At 39.0% G+C, this 23,174-nt stretch overlaps 1 protein-coding gene across 5 annotated transcripts; it reads right to left on the minus strand.

Moving 5' to 3' along the window:
- Positions 1-42: 42 nt before the first annotated feature.
- LOC107314842 (cytosolic phospholipase A2 epsilon-like) lies at positions 43-22,659 on the minus strand. Of its 5 annotated transcripts, XM_032445075.1 has the most exons (21): positions 22,455-22,659; positions 22,079-22,162; positions 19,429-19,501; positions 19,016-19,152; positions 18,441-18,572; positions 16,784-16,824; positions 16,313-16,355; positions 15,534-15,597; positions 14,772-14,938; positions 14,535-14,627; positions 14,146-14,183; positions 12,818-12,953; positions 12,360-12,496; positions 12,007-12,229; positions 11,231-11,345; positions 10,976-11,113; positions 10,363-10,470; positions 9,408-9,599; positions 8,747-8,913; positions 8,397-8,577; positions 5,865-7,228 (listed from the first exon to the last, which is right to left on the minus strand). In XM_032445075.1, exons 1-21 carry the CDS (start codon positions 22,479-22,481, stop codon positions 6,990-6,992), a joined length of 2,535 nt encoding a protein of 844 aa, XP_032300966.1. In that variant the 5' UTR covers positions 22,482-22,659; the 3' UTR covers positions 5,865-6,989. The 5 variants fall into 5 exon arrangements, with proteins under 5 accessions (XP_032300963.1, XP_032300966.1, XP_032300962.1 ...); XM_032445072.1 differs by lacking the exons at positions 5,865-7,228; positions 22,079-22,162; positions 22,455-22,659 and adding an exon at positions 43-235 and having other exon boundaries at positions 19,429-19,686; XM_032445071.1 differs by lacking the exons at positions 22,079-22,162; positions 22,455-22,659 and having other exon boundaries at positions 19,429-19,684.
- Positions 22,660-23,174: the final 515 nt, after the last annotated feature.

A 23,174-nucleotide genomic window follows, 5' to 3' on the forward strand; every position in this document is an offset into this window, starting at 1 on the left:
TGAGCCCCATCACACAGCTACCAGAGTAGTACTGGAAGAAATCCCAGAAGCTGCTTTCCATACCCTGAACCATATCCAGCCCCTGAAGCAGCAAACTGCTCAGCAAGGTAAACTGACTTGTGCCACAGCTAAATTTGCAGGATACATGCTCATCTAAAACTATTTGGACATCTCTGTGCCAGTCTCAGTGACCTCATCACATGCTCAGTATCCTTTGCCTGGATATTCAGTGTATCTGTAGAAAAAAAAAAAAAAAAAAAAAAAATCATTGCTGAGAAAAGTTTGCAGTTTTGTGCAGTGAGAGGAAGGCAGCAGCTACAGGCAGTAGGAGGAACCCGGTGACAGGTGAGGCAGGAGGGGTTGTGCTTGGTGCGTGGGCCCTGGGAGCGCAGCCACTCATTCAGCAGAGAGTTTGATGCAAAGGATTCCTGTGTGCGCCTACTCACGGCAGCTTCAACTAGCACCACAGTGGAAACATCTGGGCCCTAAATCCCTCCTGCTGCCTCTTTTTATAGGGCAAGTGTGAATGGTATTAGACTAAAGAGGGTAGATTTAGGTTAGATGTTAGGAAGAAATTCTTTACTCAGAGTATGGTGAGGCACAGGTTGCCTAGACAGGTTGTTGGTGCCTGGAGGTGTTCAAAGCCAGGATGTCTGGGGCCCTGGGCAGCCTGATCTGGTGGGTGGCAGTCCTGCCCATAGCAGGGGGTTGGAACTGGTCCCCTTTAAGGTCCCCTCCAACTATGCCATTCTATATTTCTATGGTTTAGTTGACGTGCAGTGACTCAGTGCTTATAAGGGCAGTGTATTGCAGGAGCTGTGAATTAGCATGTGTCTGCAGGCTGGCAGACTTTGGAGTATGTGACATGAGATTCTTGCTCTGCCACACTCCTTCCTGTCTCACTGCTTGATGACAGGGGAGAGTAGAACTAACACTTGCATCACAGACCCCAAATAGGGCACAGAACATGTGGTAAGGAAAGGTGCAGTATCTGAAACATATTGTTAAATCAGCCTCTTTCATAGTGATGGTTAATCCACTTCTTCCTTAATTTCTGCCTTTGTTACTTTATATCTGTGTCAAATGCTTATGATTAAATCCAGGCATAAATCCATTTATGCTCTTGCAAAACTAGACTTTCCAGCTTTAGGAGGAAGAAAGCTTTTCCAGAGAAATTCCAGTATTAAAAATTAAAGAAGGAATCTGCTGCAATAAATAAATAAATAAATAAACCACACATTATATATCAAATGAAAGGGGATCAGTCATTCAGCTCAGTTTCCCCAGCTCACCCCAGCAGATGCTATGCTGGAGAAAGTCCTTCAGAGGACTCTGCCCTCTCCTTGTGTGATCAGAACCCATTAGTTCATTTCTTAGCCACAAAACAGAGCAGCCCCTTGGTACCACCCCAGCTATTTCAAAGCCTGTGCAATACTGCCCCTTTACTGCCCCAATTACTTTGATAGAAACACAGAATCACCAAGACTGGAAAAGACCTCAGAGATCATCTAGTCAAACTGTCTACCTACCAGTATTTACCCATTAAACCATGTCCCTTAGTACAAAATCTACAATTGTAATTTGGAGTATGACATTCACTGCATCTTCATTGCTGAACAGCTTAATATTCAGATTGCTTTCTCAAAATAGTATAATTATTCCCTCACCCCAAACATGTTCCTAAGTACCTCTTCCTCTCCTACTCACAACCATCACCAAGTTTGGTAGCTGATGTAGCCTTCCCTTAACCACAACTTATCCCAGACACGTGAGATTTTGGAATAGAACTTTTTAATCAGTTTTTTGATGATAAAATGAAACACTACTTACAACACCTGTAACAGAACATTATTCTCATAACTGATGAAGCTTGTATGCTGATCATTGTTCTCATGGAAAGGTAATACTGCAGGGCCCATACAATCCTTGTCCAAATGGATTCTGATTTTGCAGCCTGTCCCACTGTTGTGTTACAGACTTAGAAATGTGTCCCAGGATTGTGATTTCAAAAAAGGTTTCTACTTCAAAGCATAATTTATCATGTTGCGGCTTTTTTATATTTTTCATGAATTCTTTTCAAATTATGGAGACTTACAAAGTCAGCCACCAAGTAAAACATGGTAGAAGTTACTCAAAGACTAGTAAGCCATATATTAGAACTATATAGATCTTTTTTTGCCAGTACATTTCCAGAGTAAATAATAAAAAACAGTAGTATTCTCCATATAGATGCTATTTACACTCTAATTTCACTTTCTAAAGACTAGAGAGGCAATTACTGCTAAGAAAACACAAAGTAGTCTTTAAAGCTCTGAGCAATGTAAAGGAAAGTAGAAATGAAGATATAATTTCCTTATGCTCTACATCAGGTTTGAAGTATGTATCTACATACACATGCTTTTGTTTCACTGCCTCAGTTAAAGGCAAGTGGAGCAAATATAACTATCTTGCCAATCTTATGCAGTTAAAATTTATTTAAACTGCCTTACTGCAAACACTACCTTCCCCAACAGGGACACAATTATCTGGATATTGTAAGTGCAGTAAGTTGCAGGTTGCAATAAGCTGCAGTAACAGCTGCATCCAACATCCTATGATTACCTCATATTCTCCTTCATCACCTCCTGATCATCTAGGGCTACAGAAATATGTGACTAATGGGGGATTTCATATTATTACAAAAGTACAATTGTACCGCCTCCATAATGACCTCTCATCGCTTAAGCATCTTGACCAATGTTTAAATTAAACCAGAAAGGTAGTTCAATACCCCAAAAAGAAGCAAGAAGTTACAGTGAGATGACTTAATAGAAAAGAAATATTCATTATTAATAACACAAATTAACAAGTAAATAAACACAGTGTCAGGTCTATAGCTCTCTTTCCTTTCAGTTTTTTTTTTTATTATTATTTTAAACAGATCTGTAAGCTGTACAATCTACACTACACAGACCCTCACCTGCCAATCAAGCAAGAAAGGCAAATTTCAGTTGCACAATGGAGCTAAATGCTATCATCTCTGCATGTGAGAGGGCTTAACCATAGATAAATAATTACACCCCTTCTGCCATAGTCTCAGATTTCAGTCTGAGAAACATTCACCTTCAACATACTTACTCTTCCATACTCTACAATACCCTCAGTGTGAAGGCTACAGAGGCCATCAGTGCCCATGCTTTCCTCTTCTGTCAGGTGGGAAACACAGAACCTGTATGGTAGACTGCACGTAAGCATGCATAGTTGTTCAGCTCTAAGAGATTTGGAGGCTGCTGGTATCCAAAAAGAAATCTGGTGCCAGGACCACAACAATTTTCAGTATCTTTGACTGAGGTTTGATTTGAAAACATTCAGAATCAGAAGTGTACCTTTACAGAAGCAAGAACTGAGCTCTACTCAGTCAGTAATAACATGACTTTGGGAAGGTGCTGACGCAATAGGGAACTTTGCAAATGAAGCCTTTTATTCCTTAATTTAAAAATTTAAAACATATTTCTAAAAAATAATTTCTAAACAATTTCACACTAGAAATCATGTAAATTATTTAAAGTTTTGCTTTCTCCAAAGCCGATGTGGATCTTTCAGTATGGTCTGACATTTTCTTTCTTTCCTTAACCTAAACAACATGCTGAACCAAATTGCTAAAGGTTTTTCAAACAGTCTAAAAGGGACCAGGTACAGGGGCCAGAAAAGAAAATCTGAAAATCCGTATATCACCCATTTGTAAGTAGGAGAGACCTTCGGTCTTGGTGTGAATTCAAAGCCCTGAGAACTAGAAGTAGAAATTCACTACCACTACAGAGAGAAATCATACCAGCTGACGGGGAGTAGAGAGGATTACATTTTTACTAGGGCACTATCCTGATTATGACACATATGAAGGAGGATTCTGCCTTCCAAAACCTATTGAGAAACTTGTTTAAAAATTATTTCGCACGTCCTTGACATCCTTTGAAGAGATAAAGATCTCACCCCTCCTACTCACTCACCAGAAGTAACTGAATGTTTCTCCCATATAAAAATCACCAGTAAAATGTTAGTGCAGCCATCCCCAGCATATGCAATATGGACTTCATCTCTTTGCAAAAAAAACAAAAACAAAAAAAAAACAAAAAAACAACCCACCAAGCTCTTTCTCAAACACAGATGATCATGACCATCATATCTTTACTCTTAACCATCATCTCTTAATCTCCAAACTGTGTAAATGTGAGTGCCCAGCAGAAACCCCTCTCTCAGACTGATGTCATTGGACCTTCCTAGTGTCATTGGACACTTCAGGGAAGAAAAAGCATTGTTTGAATGGTTTCTAACCCTCTCAGACAAGAGGTGTGAAACACATCTCTGTGTCAGCTAATGAGCCAGTAATTCCTGCAGCATAAGCATGGCAAGACACGTAGCCTAGAACCTTCACATAAAAATTTAGAGCCCAACTGAGACCAAACCAATACTCATAATATTGCCAAAGTCACTTCATGTCATGAGCTAATTAAGGGGTTAACTTCACCTACAGTCAGCCTAAGAAATGTCTGAGTCCCAGTAGACTATAAATGTTCACAGCTAATTGCTTCCAATAGAGTGCCATCACATTTAGTAGGGCTCGTGTGACAAGTCACAAACAAGTGTTTCCAAAAAAAGAAATTGTTCACCTGCCTATTAGAACAATTACACCATTGCTGAATCACTTCAAAAATCCACACAATATACCAGTACGTTACTAGAGCATTTGTAGGCCACTAGGCCTCAGCTCCCATTAAAAAATGTGCCCATATGCCCACATAATGATACTGATCTTGTTCTTGCTTTGTTATTTTTGATATACATTTAAACAAACATTGTTTCCCCTCTACTTTTACACTGCCTTTCGCCATAACATCACAGGGATGACTCAGGTATTGCTGCAATACAATAATACGAATCAGTTTCAAAGGACAGAAAAAGAAGCCGTTTCTTCCCCAGACAAGAAGTCAAATGAGTCCATTGTAAAGGAAACTCATAAGCCACTACATAAAGTCCAACAAACTTGGTAAGCCCAGGGAAAACATTAACCTCATATGTGATGTTGGATCCTTGGAATCAGGTTGTTACACAAACATCAGTATTTGCGAATACTGAATTTCTCTCAAGTCAAAATATGAAGTTGCTAAAGCTAAACAATTTGGACAGCTTAAGACTTTTCAGTGGTTTGCTTCGTGGGCCCAGATTTCTTAAAGTGGGCTCCCTTTCTACAGTTTATTCTAAGCCATCCTAATTTTCTGCATCTACTGCCAAATATGCACATCAACACATCACCACCACACCTTGGGTGAGTAAAGCTCCAGGAGCAATGCCAAGTGTTGCAACCACCAGCAACCGGTTGGCAGAATACCCCAGCACAAAAGGTACTGCCTCTCTTACATCTTCCTGGAACTGTGAGAAGGATTCTTTAAAATAATTAAAATACATTTTAAGTAGATAGCAAAATATGTTTATATACACACATACATATTTATTTAAATCCTACATTATCATTATGTGAACATAAGCTTACTTACGAAACAGTTGAACTGTTAGAGAGATATCCTCCCTATCTTCTTCGCTCACAGAAAACTATTGCCATCTTGCTGATGAAGTTCACAGAGTTGAAAATGAAAGATTTTAGCAACTAAGAAAAAAAAAGAGTTCTTGAACACAGCCATCTGAGAGCCATGCAAAGGAGTCCAAGCGATTGCTGCCATTAATTTCCTTTCTAAAAGGAAGCTTCTGGCTTGACTCATACAGCAGCAAAGTCTGACAGGAGATAACTACTAATAAATGTTGCTTAAGAGGAACCAAGTAAGGTGTTATCTCCTGTTTAATTAAAAAAAAAAAAAAAAAAAAAGGAGACATCTAAGACAGAGTGATAGAGATAATTATTTTCCATTGCACATGAGGTGGAGATACCAGGTACCATTTTCCCAGAGCAGGGTCAACATGCACAGTTATTTTCTATTTAAATGGTAGCTATTCCACTGCATATGATTAATCACATGACAAAATAAGTTCTTAGAAAGACCTATAAATGCTTTTTCTTAAACAGACGTTTATCTAAAATATACAAAAATCTTGTGCACACTCCCCTGTGTGTTTTGAATATGTGAGAATAAAACTGTAGCAGTAGCTTACACACTGACCGTTGCAGAAGTTTTGTTGCACATATAGGAAGATTAATAAATGAAGATAAGATTAAGGCCAAAGGCTGGGTCATCAAGCTATTGTCCAAGCCTATTAAAGTGTAGGATTCAAAACTCAACTGCTGAATCCTCAGCTTCAAATTCCACTTAGCAGGCAGTAGTGCAGAAAAAAAGCCCAACAAAATGGATGCAGACAAATGACTTTTATCGCAGAGCTGTCAGGAAAAAAAAAAAAAATCAGCCTATATGTTATATGTTAATCACTCTGGAATAGTAATCACTCAAAAAATGTAGACTCAGTACCATGATGGCCAGAATCATAAATTCAGTGAAGGTTCAACTTCTCCCTAAAAGATGGTTACTGAGAAGACAACATCAGGTGCAGTTCCATTCTACCTTTTTTCAGTAATCATTTGCCATATGCAAGCATCTTTCATTGTCTAGTGTACCTTCTGTCACAAGCAGAGCTCTTTGAGCAAGGGAATGCTTTGATTCATCTTCACTTTGATTTCTAGATCAAAGACCACATACTGCTAAGGTCTGCATGTAAATTTGGAACAGACTTTTGTGAGGATGAAACACACTTCCCTTTATCTCCATAAATGCCTTCCCAATCACTGGAACACTAGGGACAGTCTTACTAACTAATCAAGATTTTCCTATGATCAATGCCAAAACAAGCATTAATCCTACCATACAGTTCTGAATAAGACACATGTTTTTCTTTTTTAGTAAGTTAACATGGAGGTTCATTTTGTACAGATTCATGTTGCTGGGATATCTGTTAGTCTATTATCAAAACATTTGTTTATCTCCAGATGGGACTTGTCCGAATATACTTTAAGAGAGTTCAGATGACTGAGTTGATGAACAATTTTTAAATCGCTTCTTTCGTTCCACAGCAGTTTGCAAAGCCCGAAGAATCGAATGTTTATTATTCAGAATGTTGTAGTTGCAGAGGTTTAACAGCTTGTTGAAATTCCCTTCAGTATATGTAAGCTGACCAGTACCATAGGGACCAAAAGAATTGGACACACATACTCTTCCCTGCTCCATCTCTGCAGGACTGCGCTCCACATCTGCAATGGACACATAGCAAAGTTCAGCACAGCAAGGCTACTGGAGCACAAAACTCCTGGTAGGCAACACAAAATACACAGCGACAGCCCCAGGAAACTGGATTCTTTCAGGAAATTTGATAGAGACTATATTGCCATAAGTATACTGCCTCTGTGGCAGTAATAAAATCCAGTACTTCGCTGATAGGCCTCAGTGGCAGCTGGTCCACAACTAATTGGAAGAATCACTTTGTCATGCAAAATACCTTCCTCTTAAGATTACGGTTTATCATGAGAATATTTCACTTTTGTAAAGACAGAATTTTGTCTTTTTAGCTTCTTCATTGGGTACACCAAGATAACAGCTCCTTATCTACTATCTGATGGAAAAGGACACCTGAATGCCCTTGGAAGGGGAACTTTTCCTAATGCAATTGAGATTTACTGCACTCTAAACAGATGCAGCAGAACGAAGGGTGAAGTTGATGAGGTTTCTCCAATAAGTCAGTTCATGAATTTTGTTCATTATTTTAAGGAAAGTTTACTCTTCTACTAAATTGGAAACAATAAAATTAGAGATGATGCACACAAAAGTATCACAGATAAATCACTACCTATTCTACCACTGAACAAAACAGAATAACCTGGCAGCTTTTCTGAAATGATAGGTATCAGATTAGCTTGCTACCCTGGAAAATCCTTCACTTTACTGTATTCCATACTTTCTATTCTCTTTTTATTTTCATGTAAACCAAATAATTAGAGGACTTATTATAATTAGAGGACTGTTAACTATGCACACCATTAGTATCTTGTCATCATCATATTAAGAGATAAAGTCATTTATAAGCAGATATAATGTTACTAGCTGCCTTCTGTTCTTGTATTATTAAAGGAAACAAGCCAGTCCTGGATAGGAAATGAGTTTTGCCTCAAAATATAGTCGTTAATGATACTAATTCTGAAGCTCATCTGTTCTAAAATTATATCCATCACAGTGGGTCTGTAGATATGGTGACTAAGCCAAGTGAGAACATTCCAGTCTCTAGTTTTAGAAAAGTGATTAGTTCCATGGATAATTTGGACTTTAAAATTACATTTAAAAAAAAAAAAAAAAAAAAAAAAAAAAAAAAAAGAATCACATCATATCTGAGATCAAGATCAGTTATTGATTAATGCTTAAACTTACTCGGTGCCTTGTATCTTTGGAAGGTATCACACACAAGTGGGAAATAGACCAAGATGGGTGCCTCTAAACTGTCCTCAAACACATAGCACTCCTTCAGGTGCTCCCGATCCTCAGGGCTCAGCTCTGTGCAGGGGAATGGAATCCCTTGCTCTAAACAGTACTCTGAAAATAGGTCCAATGGCTGGAGCAACAAACAGAAAATTAAAATTTATCAAAATACCATTTTCTGAAGGAAAAAATATATATATATATATATATATGTGTGTGTGTGTGTGTGTGTGTGTGTGTGTGTGTGTGAAATTCATCTGCTGGAGTCATACAGATAAAGAATCACTGTTTCAAAACATCACCCGAGTCTGTGATCCTCCGCTGTAATTTAAATGCAAAATGACATCCACTTTCCTCTCTGGCCTCAAAAATGGTGGACAGCTGGTATTGATGAAAAAAGCTGTATCTACCAGCTTGAGGTAGTCACCCATTGCATTCAGTTCGTTGGGAGAGGAATCAAGCACTGTATCTGAAAGTCAAAAACTTACATTAGCAATTACTTATGGAAGAAGCAAGCCCATTTTATTCTAAATCAGTACAACAAAGAAAGGACAGAGACCACACATCATTTTAGCCTCTATGGATCAGGCTTGAGATCAGTGAGAGGGAGAAGTTTTGAGAGTCAACTTCACTCAAAGAGATCTGCTTGACTGCTCTTTCAGTTAGTGTAAACACGTGGCTACTTAGTTCGACTTCGGTGGTAGTTCCTAGTGATTCTCTCCTAGGAATTGATGCAAGCCCTGGTGTGACTTCTCCAAGGCAGAAATGAGACTTGAATTAAATAACTTGGGGCTCAGCAAACAAATTCCACCAAGAGCTTCCCAGTCTGTGTAGTTACTTAACTGGTTATAACAGTATTAATCAGAATCTGCCTTTACACTAAATTTTATCAAATATTTGTCATCATCAGTTATCAGCACTCAAATGACCTCCAAAAACGCATCTAAAACCAGGCGCCTTTACCTTTCCACATGCAGAATCTTTCATTCTCTAAATACTTGTTATGTAGCTGCAAGCCCTTGAGGAAATTATGATAGTACGAAACTGATGGCCGTCCTGTCAGCATTTCTCGAAGAGCATTGGAAAGGTAACCCTTGGGAAGGGATAAGCGAGTTGTCTGTTCATGAGGTCTCATGGGCAGAGCAGGGTGTTCCTCTGCAGAGACAATGGTAAGATGGTCTATGTCTGCATCAGTCTTTATGATACCAATAATAACAAAGAATAAATTTTTGATTGTCTAACATCAAGAGTTTGTCTGAGTACCTTAATAAATGGCAAAGAAATGTAACTCTCTGAGTTTAGTGAACCCCCAAACCAGAACAAGCTCATAATCATCAGTAATGAATGGACAGAAGAGGATTATTACAGCAACATGCAACTACAATTTACATAAACTGATAGTAGAATCTGAGCCCAGCGGTCTGTCAGAGTCCAGTGAGCATGCAGAAAATGGTAAGCTCGGTCTGAGGAAACTGCTGGAACATGGAGAAGTTCTTCTCAAGGGTGCACCCACCAACCAGCACATAGCAACCCCAGTCAAGGCGATCAACACCACCACTATACCCTTTGCAGTTGGCACATGTGTCTTTCTGCAGGCTCTTCTGGGACAGAGGTGGGTTTCAGCGCCATAGCATCAACTCGATCCCTGTCTGGCTTCTCCCTTCCTAAAGGGCTTTTGGTAGCCCTCTCACAACTAACAGAACTTGCCAGGGATGCTGAAACATTGTTTTAGCAGACCAATGTTTTTCCTGTTTTCCATCACAACATTTTCTTTCCTACTTTTCCTTCACTCACAAAGGCTTAGTGTTCCCTAGGAAATAGGCCATAAATCTTAACCCATTCAAAACATCAATCTTCACATTTCAGAGAGATGTGAAGACAACTCAGATGCAAGTAAAAAGTAATCCAGATAACTAACCAATGGGATGCTCAGTGCCTCGGGTCCATCTGTGCCAGAAGTCCTCGGAATGACCAGAGAGGTAGACAACATCCATAAAACTCTCGGAAAATATATTACTCCATGTACCTTGAAAGTTGAGAGAAAAGTAAAAAGTCATAGTTAATGTCATTTTGAACATTTACAGCAAAATTGTGGAGATCTACTTGGATTCAAATTTTGTGGCAGCTTAGATGAGCACCGTTTCACTTACAAAATATTACGAATTATAACATAACTACTAAACATACCATTCCACATAGTGACTTGATTATTAGGCTACTTTCAAAACTCATGTTACTTTTAAAACCACAACTTGACTTTTACTTAATTCAAATAATCAGTTCTGTTTTGTTCCAACATGTTCTGACTTCTTCTAACCTAATAATACGAGAGCAAGTTAGTTGTATTCATCTTAAGAGTTTGCTTCTTATTTTGCTGCTTTTGTCCAGTTTGCTTGAAGTTTAAATTGCGTTGGATACATGATCTGGTGCTAGGATAGCTCCAATTGCAGACCAATAATTATTAAATGCTTATTCCCTGCAGCCAACTATATTTTTGTAAAGTTAACATTTTTTCCAAGATAGTAAATCACCTTCCAAGAAGCAGATCCGGGATTCTGGGATCTTCTTCATCAGGTGGCCCATGAAAAACTCACTACCAAAATCCTCTGAGCGAACAAAGGCCCCATATTTCAGGGAACCCACCTCATAAGGCGTGAACTCCACCCACTCTGCAAAGAAAGGAATTATTTAAAAGATTTATTAGCTTGTACTTGCTGTAAAAGCATTGATGTAGACTTAAAAATAAGCTCCTTAGATCTATTAAAAATGCATATAATAATCATTACCTTTAAAATCCAGAGTGCTAAATTTATCTCTGACATTGAGAGCTAGGTAAATGGGCAGTGGATTCTGCCCCTGATTCACTGCCAGTTGCTGATCAGAGAGTTTATGAGTATTCTCCTGTTTATGAAGAACAGAAATAATTGAAAAAGATGGACATGATGTCCTTATATAGTTTTTAAATATGGTCTATCAATAAAACATCTATTAAGTATCAGCAGATTTTGCTCCATTTACTTCTGTTGTTTGACTACCTGAATGCATTCATGAACTCTCCAGAACCTTGCCAAAGTGTTACCAGTGATGCTTCTGAGGTTTTGTTTTGAAATGGGGGCTGAAGTGGAAATATTGGAAACTTCTTTCTCTATTCACTAGCTTGCAGCTTGACTCAAGGAAACATAAAGCTGTTTAGCTACCTTGGAGATGCTTAAGATAAAAGTCAACCAAGAGCCACTGAATACCACTTAATTGTTTGCTGTTATGGCTATTCCTGAATTTTGTTTTGTCAGAGCCACCTATCCTATGCGTGTTTCTAGAACAGTTATTTGATCTGAAGTTAAAGGACACAAATCAGTTAGTTTAATGACCACCTTGTCTTTTTTACATGCCAGACATTTCCCCCACATTCTTACATTTTTGGCTGACCATGTTTTTCTTCTAAAAATCCAAAAAAGTGACCTCAGAGTTTTTGAGACCCTTTCCTCTTCAGGCATAACTGCTTCAAAAATTTAAGATAGGAAAAGTTAGAAATCCTCTGGAAAAGGGGGTGGATATATAATACCTCATTGTGTAGCATAGAGTCAATGAAGAGTCCCCATAAGTCTGTGAAAGAGAGCTTGTGCCCCTCTAGCTTTCTTTTACACAACTCCTTCTCGTAGTATTTCAGATGATCAGTAGAGAAACAGTGCAATTTGCTCTTGATCACATATTTCTGGATATCATCAATTGGCCCTCTGAGATCCTTCTGTGACCAATTTACATCTTCATATAATTTTGACATGGTCCTGGTAAAAAGAATACTAAGATTCAACACTGGTATATGAAAATTCACAGGCTTATGTTTCACACATGCATTTTGTTTCCAGTTAACACTCTGCTAACAAGAACAACATAGAGAAGCCCAATTCTCCTTACCATGTTGTGGCAGATAAACCACTGATGTATGAGATGCAGTCCAAAACACCTAACTCCTGTAGAGCTAGAAGACTGCCAAACATTGACGTCATGGACCGCACTCCTCCTGCTGTGGTCATGACTGCCACCACTGGCACCTGCTTAGCACACAAAGGCATGGGGTCAATCATTAATGGATGAAATAGAGAAGTGATCAACTCTCTAGAGAGTGTTCTACTCACTGTTAAGTCTGTGAGCACTTAAGATATGGTTGACAAATGTTCTCCCACACACAGCATCAAGGGATGGGTGTTCTGGGAGCACCAAAAATTTTATATAGCTGCTCCTGATAACCTGGTTTATACACTTTAGTCTAAAAGATGTGGAGGAATTATATAGATAGGTGTGCAAGTACATCACATTCTCTTCATTCAAAGGGGGCAGAATAATTCAGGTTTGCAAGCTGTTGTCCCACACACCTCATCCTCCTGCAGGTCTTCATCGAGATGAAGAACATTTTTTAGAGCAGCAGCAACAACCTTCTTCCTTTTACAGATGAAATCTTTTTCCTCTGCACATAAATCAAACCCCAAACGCAGATCTAAATTCTTGTTACTAGAGCACAAGACAAGAACAAAGAAGACATATTAAGTGTAAATCATCTAGAGCTACTGCTTGAGATATCAGGCAAAAATCTGCATCAGAATGTTTTTCTTTAAACTGATGTCTATTTCCATGCATATGATGACCACCATATGCAAATAAACATAGGATATCACAGGCCATGTATTTTCTGCCCTACTATGGAGATTTCATGTAATTATGAGGAAACTAAATGAATCGGTTTCCCTGCTGACAAAACAGAAGGAACATATCTGAACTTAAGCTGTTCTACATAGAGCCCTCAAAATCTGGGCATTTGTTCATGGTCTTTTTCTATGTACATGTTTCCTGAATAGCAGGTAGGCCCAGCAGTTGCCAAAACTCAACGCACTACAGGAAAAACACAACTCTAATCTGACTCTAACATTGCTTTAGGCCCTTCTCTGCTGATAACATGAGTTTAAATCTTTGAGTTGGAAAAGGTCTCTTAACTGTTTCCCTTCATATCTGTACATAATTATGAACACCACATGATTCGTTAATTCCATAACTTTTATTTTCACAAGTCAGCTCTTTTTGGTGTGGGGCTGTTTGATGTTGGGTTTTGTTATTTTGCTTGGCTTTTTGTTGCTTTTTTTTCCCCTCTTCCCAAAGAGGTTATTTTGTCCCTTCTGCGATTTCTAATTAACATTCAGTAAAAGCTTCAATTTATCATCTCAGTCTGCTTGCAATGTAGCAAACTCGTCAGGAGGGGGTAATGTTGCCCTTTGAAAAATCACTAAGAGTCAGTCCGTAAATTAATTTCATGCTGTCTGCTTGTTTTTACTGCAGTGAACTGGTAAATGCATAATGATGCTAAAAAGACATAGAAACATGTTGTATATAAATGTGTATGTATTATAAACATTACAAAACAGAGTCATTCTTAAGCACAGACATTAGCAAGGAAAAAGACCAGGAAAAATATTGCGACTTGTTTTACTCTGTGACTGCTCACCACTTATTTTATCCTGGGCTCTCACCAACCAATTCAAAACACATGATTTATTAACACTTCCCTATATCTCAGTCTTCTTCAATTGATTACAATTTTTATTTCTGGTTTTGAAATAAGAAGCTAGTTTAAACTGTAGCTACTCTTCATCTAAAGAACATACTATGAAAGGACTAGCCTAACTAATTATTCAGAAGAAGCAAGATTTACCCATCGTCTTCCTTCACAGACACTTCATAAGATGCATCCTGAGAATGAAGAATGACAACAGCAAACTTTTTAAACAACTGAAAATTTGCAATGGCATTTTTTTACAGCAATACCAGTTATTCATATATATATCATCTAGTAATAAAACATTCATCTATTTCTCAGGCCTTCTGCACGCAAGCATTGCTAAATCCTGCTTTAAAAATATACCTGAAGCAATGTTAGCTTTTCCTTGAATACCAGTTATACTTTCAAGTGTATGTGGAGCAGTGCATATATATACTCAGCTAGTACGTTTTCAATAACAAAATTAATCCCGGATCCAGTATCACATAGGCACAGCTTCCCCTTTGTTGAAATAATTCCAAATATTGTCAGAGGTTACTCACTCTCACTACTGTCATTTTCTTTCCCAGGTCCAGAGAATTCAGAGGCACAGATAGAGGACTATTTCTATCCTTTTCCCTCCTGTCTGAATCACGCTGAATTAAAATAGAGGAAAGAATGTCATAAAGGGAAAATTATGTACAAACCAGAGGTAAAAATCTATCAGAAAAGGGTTAATTTGACATGCTTCTCCCAAATGTTACTTTATCTGTTATCACTATCCATAAGCAAAAACATACACCACAGTATAAATGTTCCTTTGGCAACACCATGTCCAGGTTGGGTTGGCTGTACTTGATATAGTGGAACATGGTAGAATCACTGCCTCTCTGGCTGAAGGAAGGACCTATGGAAATGTTCTTGGTTTCTTCATAGGATCCCTTCATTGTGAAGGTGAAATCTCTCCCTGTGAACAAGGAGTACAGAGTAATGATAGTAATGATAACTACATCTGTCCCTAAAAACAAATAACAAATAAAAGCAACTTAAGTAACATTCCAGCACTACTGTAGCCAGCTTTCCTTTACACAACACTCCACCCTCAACAACCAATTAGCATAAACGGTCAAACTGAATAAGCACCAAAAGGCCAATGTGGAGTTGGCAGCTTCTCCCTGCCATGCAAGAGACAGCTTGTGTTAGACCACTGGATGCAACTGGTAGTCTTCACATCTTTTGAGTTCCCATCACTACAGGCTTTTCAATCCAATTGGTTGTGTCTCCCTTTTCTTTCTGTCCTCATCACAGGTTTTTCTGTACCATCATTTAACAGACGTGTTTCTCAGTTTTTGTCAGCCACCTCCAGTTTCCCTGGAGCTATGTAGTCATGCAGTCTGCAGAGGACTCTCACCACTAACAAGGGAATAATTCATGATAAACCTCGATCCCCTACCAGGCCAGATGCAAACAGAGGAGACTGAAAGCCATCAAGCGTGCTCTGTTTGTCTGCATCTTTCATGGCATAAAAAGCATTGACAGACCACTTAAATCAATAACCTCACTTGCGTCAGGACTCCTCATTTTTGTGTCATCCACTTGCACTTCCACACAGGAAACCTCTCGAGACTGGAAGAGACAAGCAACAAAACCACTGGTCACAGAAACAGCCCAGGATCCTCACTGAGGATCTGTGGGTCCCATGGCTACACCGCGTTTGGCCACAGTGTCTTGTGAATAAGTAGACAGTTTGTATATAGCCTGGAAGCAATTCTATGGTGAATTAAGTGGAAAATCTGTCCCATAAAAAACATTAAATATCATTAAATCTCCAACAGTTAACACAAGGAAGTTTTCAGCCATCTAGACCATGCTTTAACTTTCCCCTACAAAAAAGCAAGAGGCAGGATTCCTATGAGCTCTGCAGAACAACTGATCAAATGAGCTTGTACTTCAAGATCTCTGGGTTGAAGCTGAAACATTCCTACGGTGCTGCTCAGGATGAAAAAGCAGCACAAAGATATCAGACAGTACTTTGGAAATGATGTGAGAAGAGCATCCAGCTCCAAGACTGGCATCCAGTAACAAATTTTGCAGTGGCAATGGATTCACTCACTTCTCATTATGTTCGCTGCTATTTCATCAGTGAGTATCTCTCTGGTTGAGTGATACATGTACCTCCCAACACAGAATGCACTACAAACACAACCAAGTTCAAAGTTCCACAGACTTATCTGTGTCTTATTTGAAAGACAATAAAGGCTATGCCTAGAAGCATGGTTCTTCCAACCAGAACCGTCAGTTCTGCTCTATTTAAGAATATTAGTAATAAAAAAATGCTTACCACTAGCACACCATTAGTGACTATTTTTTCAGATACACCTGGTCTAAAAAGAAAAAGGAAAAGGTTTATTTAACAGTAGTTATGTGTGTGATCTTTCAGATGCAAACAGTTTGCTTGATTTTTAATGTCTCTGAGCACAGTTCTAGATATCATGCACCACTAACTGCTGTGTCTCAGTCCCATGCTCTTAATTACTTTGTCTTTCTATCATTCTTATGTATCTCTCCAGTCAGCATAATCTCTCCTAAAACTTACAAAAAAATCCACCCACCCTCAGCTATTAATAGTTACCATGACTTTCACTACAGGAGGAATTCCACCAGATTCATGACAGAAATGGAACCACTGGGAAGAGGACAAGCTGAAATGTTATAGCATAGACACAGGGAGCCACTTCCCAAATACTGCATCATCTCTCTGAGACAGCAAGTATTCCAATAACAAACTTTGTAACATTCAGACTTTACTCACACATTATCCAGTAGAAATTCCACTTCCAGTTCTTCCTGATTCTGAAAACAAGAGTTATTTTTCTTTTAAGGTAAATGAACAAAATAAGCTTATTTAATTCTGGTGGAGCTGCAGTGCTTTTGAATAGTCCTCTCCCACAATATTTACTATTCTCACCATTTTTGTGTCACAAAGTAGGTGGGCGGAGCCTTCTTTTGCCACTCTTGTTTCACGTCACTCCACTTGTCTGCTTCCAACTTGTGGGAAATAGCCTTCTGTTGCACGCTGCTGCAACCACTGAGGGCTAGTTTTAGGAAGCAGTCTTATTTTTCCAAATGAAAGACAGGCTTCATCAAGTGCTGGATTGTGACCAGACAGTGCAGTTCAAGCCTGTGGATGGTCTATTTTAACCTCATCCAAAAAAAAACCAGCAGAAACCACATTCAGAACCTTTGTTACAACTTTGTTATGCCTAACTGTGCCTGTCTTATGTTTCAATTCTTTTTGCACTGCCATAAGCACACACACAAACTGTATCTCTATTAAATCTCAGTCACATTTTTGCAGGTGAGAAACCTGGAGACCAGCAGTGGAAAGACTTGTTGAACTGCACAGTGAGCAAGAGGCACAGCAGGAAGTAGCCCTTTGTTCTGACACTACCCATGTGCCCTCAGCCCTCCACTTGAGATAGTTTTGGTAAATGAAATAAATCATAATGGACAAAGGTGGCAGTGCTACCTGCTATTAAGGTGCACAGCATGTTTCATTACTGTGTAATTAAAAAAAAAAAAAAAAAGAATCAAGTGCTGTAAAAGTCCACGCTCAGACCACAGTCTGATGCTTCATGGGTACCTGAGTGGTTCAAAATAAGTACAGGTTGGCCACAACATTCCTGAGACACATCTTGCTGAGCCTTATCTCCTTAACTGCCATTTGCTAAGCCAATATGCTAAGCTACTACTGCACACACCTCAGAGCCAACTCACAGCTTAGAATCATAGAGTCACTGAGGCTGGAATAGACCTCCAAGATCTTCCAGTCCAACTGACCACCTACCCACCAGTATTTCCACACTAAACCACATACCTTAGAACAACATCTAAAAGTGTCTTGAACACCTCCAGAGACATGGCTCACCACCTCCCTTGGGCATCCCATTCCAGTTCCTGACCACCTTTTCAGAGAATAAATTCTTCCTAATATCCAACATGAATCTCCCCTGGCACAACTTGAGGCCATTCCCTTTAATTCTATTGCTAGCTATGTGGGAGAGGAACCTGACTTTTACTTCACCACAACCATCAGGCAGATTTGCAGAGAAATTTTCAATTGTTATCTTTTACCTCTGCTTGTTTTCACTGCAAAAGATATGCTATGGTGGTTGCCTTCCTTTCTGATGCAAAACAGAAATCGTTTTCAAATATCAAAAAAACCAGCATGGACAAGCTATTCTGCATTTAATTGTAAACACAACACAGGCATGACTGTTTCTAGCTTCTACTAAACCTCAAGCATTTCACTTTGTGCTTTAACATAGTCCTTTTAAAACAGTTTTTATGTGCTATCATTAAACATGCAATAAAATAACTGCAATATAGACACTATCTTAGGAGTAAATTCTGGCCAAAATTATTATTTTATCTATCCACTCAGTTTCATTTGTCTAATTATTTCTCACCTCTGGATCCAACTCAAAACTCAGGCGGACCTTCTTTCCAGGTTGGATTTTGGCTACATCAAAGCAAACAGTCAAAAGCTGATCATCAGGTGTGATGGTGTCCTCATCGCAGACTGTCAGTTCCAGCACATTCTGAAGGGAGCGGCAGAGAATGATGTAAATCTACTATTCTGGGATAAGAGACTTCAAGAGGAAGGCATGAGAGGTAGTGCTGTTAGAATAGTTGCTGGCTTGTTTGCATGTTCCTCTTGACAATACCCATTATGTTCTCACACTTCACAAGTGGGCTCTGAGACCCATCTCCAGGTTGCGTTCTGATTCCTGTTTTCTACAGGGAGCATGGAAAAGGGACCAACTGGGTTGCACATGAGAGGGAGGAGGGGGTTGAAAAGGACCTCAAAGATCATCTAGTTTCAAACCCCCTGCCAAGGGGTCACCAACCACCAGACCAGGCTGCCCAGAGCTATATCCACAACCTCCTTGGGCAACCTGCTCCAGTGTATCACCAACCTCTGTGCGGGTAAAAATGTCCCTTGCAGTAAGTTACACCTCATAAGCACAGATATGAGTCTTACCTTTACTTCACTTTGTATCATGAAATGAAAGGTTTCATTCCAGATGGGGTTCCTGCAGTTGGATATTGTTCTTGTCCGGGCTTCCTGGTGTGAAGCTGTTGGCAGCCACAGCCTCACGTAGCAGTCGCTTTGGCTCACTGGGTTAACAGAAAGGTGACTATCGCAGCAGTACTTTTATTGATCTCTTTTACCCAACTGGGTAGATAAATAAACCAAACTCTGGGAATTTCTGAATATTTCACCAAACCCACAAACAAAAGTTCCAATCAAGTGTACGTTCAACTTCACCCCCTGAAATTCCACTTTTCAAGAAATAAAGAATAGAATTCTGTCTTTTATTTAACCCAGGACCATTAAGCTCACTGGCAGTGACTCCAGTGCTGAGATACAAGTGTGCCATCAGTGGTACTTACACAGGTCTGCTTTGCGGAGATTTCTCATGCCTATAATTTTTACAGTAAGCCAACACAACTGAGATATTTCTATCTGTGAAATAAAATAAAACATGTTAGAGGACTCAGAAATAATTAACACAACCCATCCTATAGCAAAGCAAAAGGAAAGGCATCCAGAAAATGAGTAATCATATGCTATTCTCATGTATTAATGCAGTGAATATGTTTGCATTGTAATTATTTGCACTCAGAAATTGGTTCTTGTGAACAGACACCATAACACGTCAGATTGCAGTTTACACACCAGCTTTGCATGAAGTTAAGTTTCGAGGTGAGTAGGGGTATTTTTTTTTTTTGGTTTTTTTGTCTGGGGTTTTTGTTTGCATGGTTATTTGTTTGTTTAAGATTCAGGTTTTAAAGGTTAAATTTTAACACAGAGTAGTAAGAAAAAAAACATAAAATTGTTTTCATGTAAAGCCATTACGAATTTATCCCTTTTATAATCCATCTACCTCCAAATTACAGGGTTTGCGTCTCAGTTTTCAGGCCAGCAGAGCCCAATAGATTACAGCAGAGCAGTTTCCAACCTGTCAGTGTGGGGACCATGGGATTCCCTTCTTCCTCAGACAGGGACTGCACCCATCAGCCAAGTAAATTTACTGAAGGAAGGTTGAAATCAGAAGCACTCTTCCATTTCACATGAAGGTCCAGTTCACTACAAAGTGCCTCTTGTGTTTCAGTGCAAAGGTGATCTGCTGTTAGGCAGAAGAGGCTAAAAACTTTTTTTGTCTTTTTGTGACACTGACAAAATTAGTTCATCATCCACAGATAAGGTCTGCATTGATTGAAATGAAACCACATTACCATGGCAAAAACTGATAAATTGAGAGTTGAAGAAAAGCAGAACTGAAGAAAGAGTAAATGAGAAAATCTATAAGCAATTTAAGAAAGTGGAAGGCTGCAAACGCAAACTGAATTATAGACTTGATATGATGAGAGTGGAAATGTAAAAAGTGTGTCAGATTAGGCAATGAAACACAAAGGAGCAAGAGTAGAAGTTATAATTTTGTGTGAATATGCAAAAGAAAAAGTTATTTACAATGCCTTGGCTTTTTTAGGACTTTCAGATAATAAATTACTATACAAATATATTCATATCGAAAAACAATAGACTGACTTGATTGATTCACCATGGAGTAGCACTGAGGTATAACAGCATACTGATATCCCATATCATAGGGCTGTACAATGCAGCATCTTTGAAAGCTGTGTGACCCAATACTTTTTTGTTTTCTCCCTTCCACGCCCCATCACAGCTATGGACAACCCTATACTTGGTTACAGGATAAACAAGATAATCCTGAAGAACATCAAAAGTAAAATATAGAAGCAGTAGCTCCATTAATTAAATTGAAAGGAGTAATTAAATCATTAAAGTATCGTGATTTCTAATAAATTGACTCCCTAGAATCTCCTTGTATACCTCTTGTTTTGATATGTCAATCTCTTGAGCAGATTAACCATCTAAAAAACAGTGTCACCATTCTTAACGATACTTGGGGCCCACTGGAAGATTCTCCACCCAGTGGTTTTCTCTCAAATGTGATCTGACCAAAGCTTGCTGGCTTGGAAGAAACTCTTCAACCTCAATAGAGATTTTGACAGCAACATTTCTAAAGTGGAGTTAGAAAAAGTGACAGGAGCAGGTGATCAGAATTTCAGAAAGCTCAAATTTTCATCCTAAATACAGATAATTTATTTTTAAACCCTTAGCTTTAAGAGCACACATGTCCCATATTTTAGAGAAAGGTTAGTTGTAGGACTAAGAAAATACTCAAACATAAAAGCCAATATTATTCAGTAGTGCTGGCAGTAATCTGCTCTCCCGGATCATAAAATCATTTCAGTTGGAAGGGACTTTTAAAGGCCATCTAGCCCAACTCCCCTGCATTGAACTGGGACACCTACAGCTAGAGCAGGGTGCTCAGAGCCTGGTCAACTTAATCTAATTGTAAATCTAGCAAGCAGATAGCTCCATAAATCTACAGTGACTGCAGAAAGGGAGCAGATGCAGGAAGCTCTAATACTACAAATAATACATGATTTTTTTTTTCCATTTAATATAATTTAAACCAACCATTACCCAAAAAAATGGATTAATTTGTTACATACCCCATTCAAGTACATTCCAACAGCTTTTAATAGTACAATTTCATAAAAACTAGGGTTCCAAATTATTTTCAGAAGCAGATACTGAATAATACATTGCATCTGCTGATCCATCTCCATGAAGCAAAGGAAAAATCATCTGAAGACATCTTTGGGTACTGTGAGGTATGATTTACATCATATACTGATGTAACCATAAAATCAAGACTAACATCCTGCTCTCCCAGTTCCTTGCCCAGCATCTAAACCACAAGATCCACATCTTCTTCACACCTTCCCAACCCTCAAGTTCACTACAAATATTCTCCACCCAGGGGAGCACAGCCACAGAAGAAACAAATTCCCTTAACTAACCGTTAAAACAACGCCTTACATAACAACAGCCAAGCTCAAGGAGAGACAATAGATGCTGATGGAAGACTCTCTCTCAGTGTCACAGTTGCTATTTGTACCCTGAAGCCCTTCCCTTGTAACCCAGATGCAGTCATTTACTCTATACCTCATCTTCAGTGCTGCATGTTCTTCCACGATTCCCCTTCCTGATCCCAATTTCCCTGTGTGGGTTTGCTTGGATGAACCGATCCTGGGGATGAGGAAATGAGAAAAAACGCTGATGAAACCCACCAGCCAACAACTCCCAGTTTTTATTTACTACTGAGATCCACCAGGGCAATAGCAGGAGGTCTTCTCTCCTCATGATGAGATACAGTGCTACCTGCCCAGTAACGTCTAGTAGCTGCTCTGACTAATAAATCTGCCCACTACAAACATATCTGGCACTTAAGGACCAAAATTCACCAAACACTTTGCTTTTCAGGCATCTCAACTATGATAGCCAAACAAATCATCCCACCCCACTGCTGATTTCCTCTTACCAGAGGTGAGTAGGCTGAGGATCCCATTATACCTCTACTTCATAAAAGACAGAAGTGTGATGGTCCAGCTGACAGCTGACTCCTGACACTATTCTCCAACCAGCAGAGCGGCAGGGAACCAGAGCTGTATAAACTGACTCAGAGCTCCACCTCCCACTGATTTCAACAGCACAAATTATGCACTTGTTCTCAGCCAAATGAAGGTTTCTTCTACTGCTGTAGTGATTTAGGGGAAAGAAGGACACAGGTCAGACATTTATTTTGGGATTAGCCTGAGATAAAACAGCTCTTCATCACTGTGAGTTTTGAAAAACACACACGGGAGGATATGGTGGGGCACTTGTAACCTTCACCAACTGCAGGACGCTTGAGAGTGCATTGCAGCTATTCTCATCTAAGGAAGAGTTCCTCTCCCCTTGTTTTTGTTACATAAGGGATGTCATTGGGTAAAAACAGAACCAGAAGAAACTTCTATTACTGAAAAGTATTCTTTAGTGAACACACTACTTTCAATTAAACTGTGTTAGCAACACATTTAAGCTTTTACACAAATAACTACATGTGGCATTTTTTCAAAGTACAAAAATGTTTGCGTTAAAATTGTTACCTGATTTCACTTCCGTACTACAACAGCTTCATATTAGTTTAATAGCACTCAGTGCACAATAACAAACAATTGTGCCTAGCGCTATCCACGAAATAAGCATTGTGTTGTTTAAA

This window comes from Coturnix japonica, chromosome 5 (assembly GCF_001577835.2).
Source record: "Coturnix japonica isolate 7356 chromosome 5, Coturnix japonica 2.1, whole genome shotgun sequence".
NCBI lineage: Eukaryota > Metazoa > Chordata > Aves > Galliformes > Phasianidae > Coturnix > Coturnix japonica.

Bases quoted from the DNA above. Each gene is read 5' to 3' on its own strand.
- LOC107314842 (XM_032445071.1), bottom strand. From the start codon at position 19,615: ATGAGAATAGCATATGATTACTCATTTTCTGGATGCCTTTCCTTTTGC. The intron at 16,356-16,783 runs GTGAGTAAAGTC...TTTTCTTTTTAG, and splicing joins GAATTTCTACTGGATAATGT to ACCAGGTGTATCTGAAAAAA. The intron at 15,598-16,312 runs GTAAGCATTTTT...TGTCTCTTCCAG, and splicing joins TCACTAATGGTGTGCTAGTG to TCTCGAGAGGTTTCCTGTGT.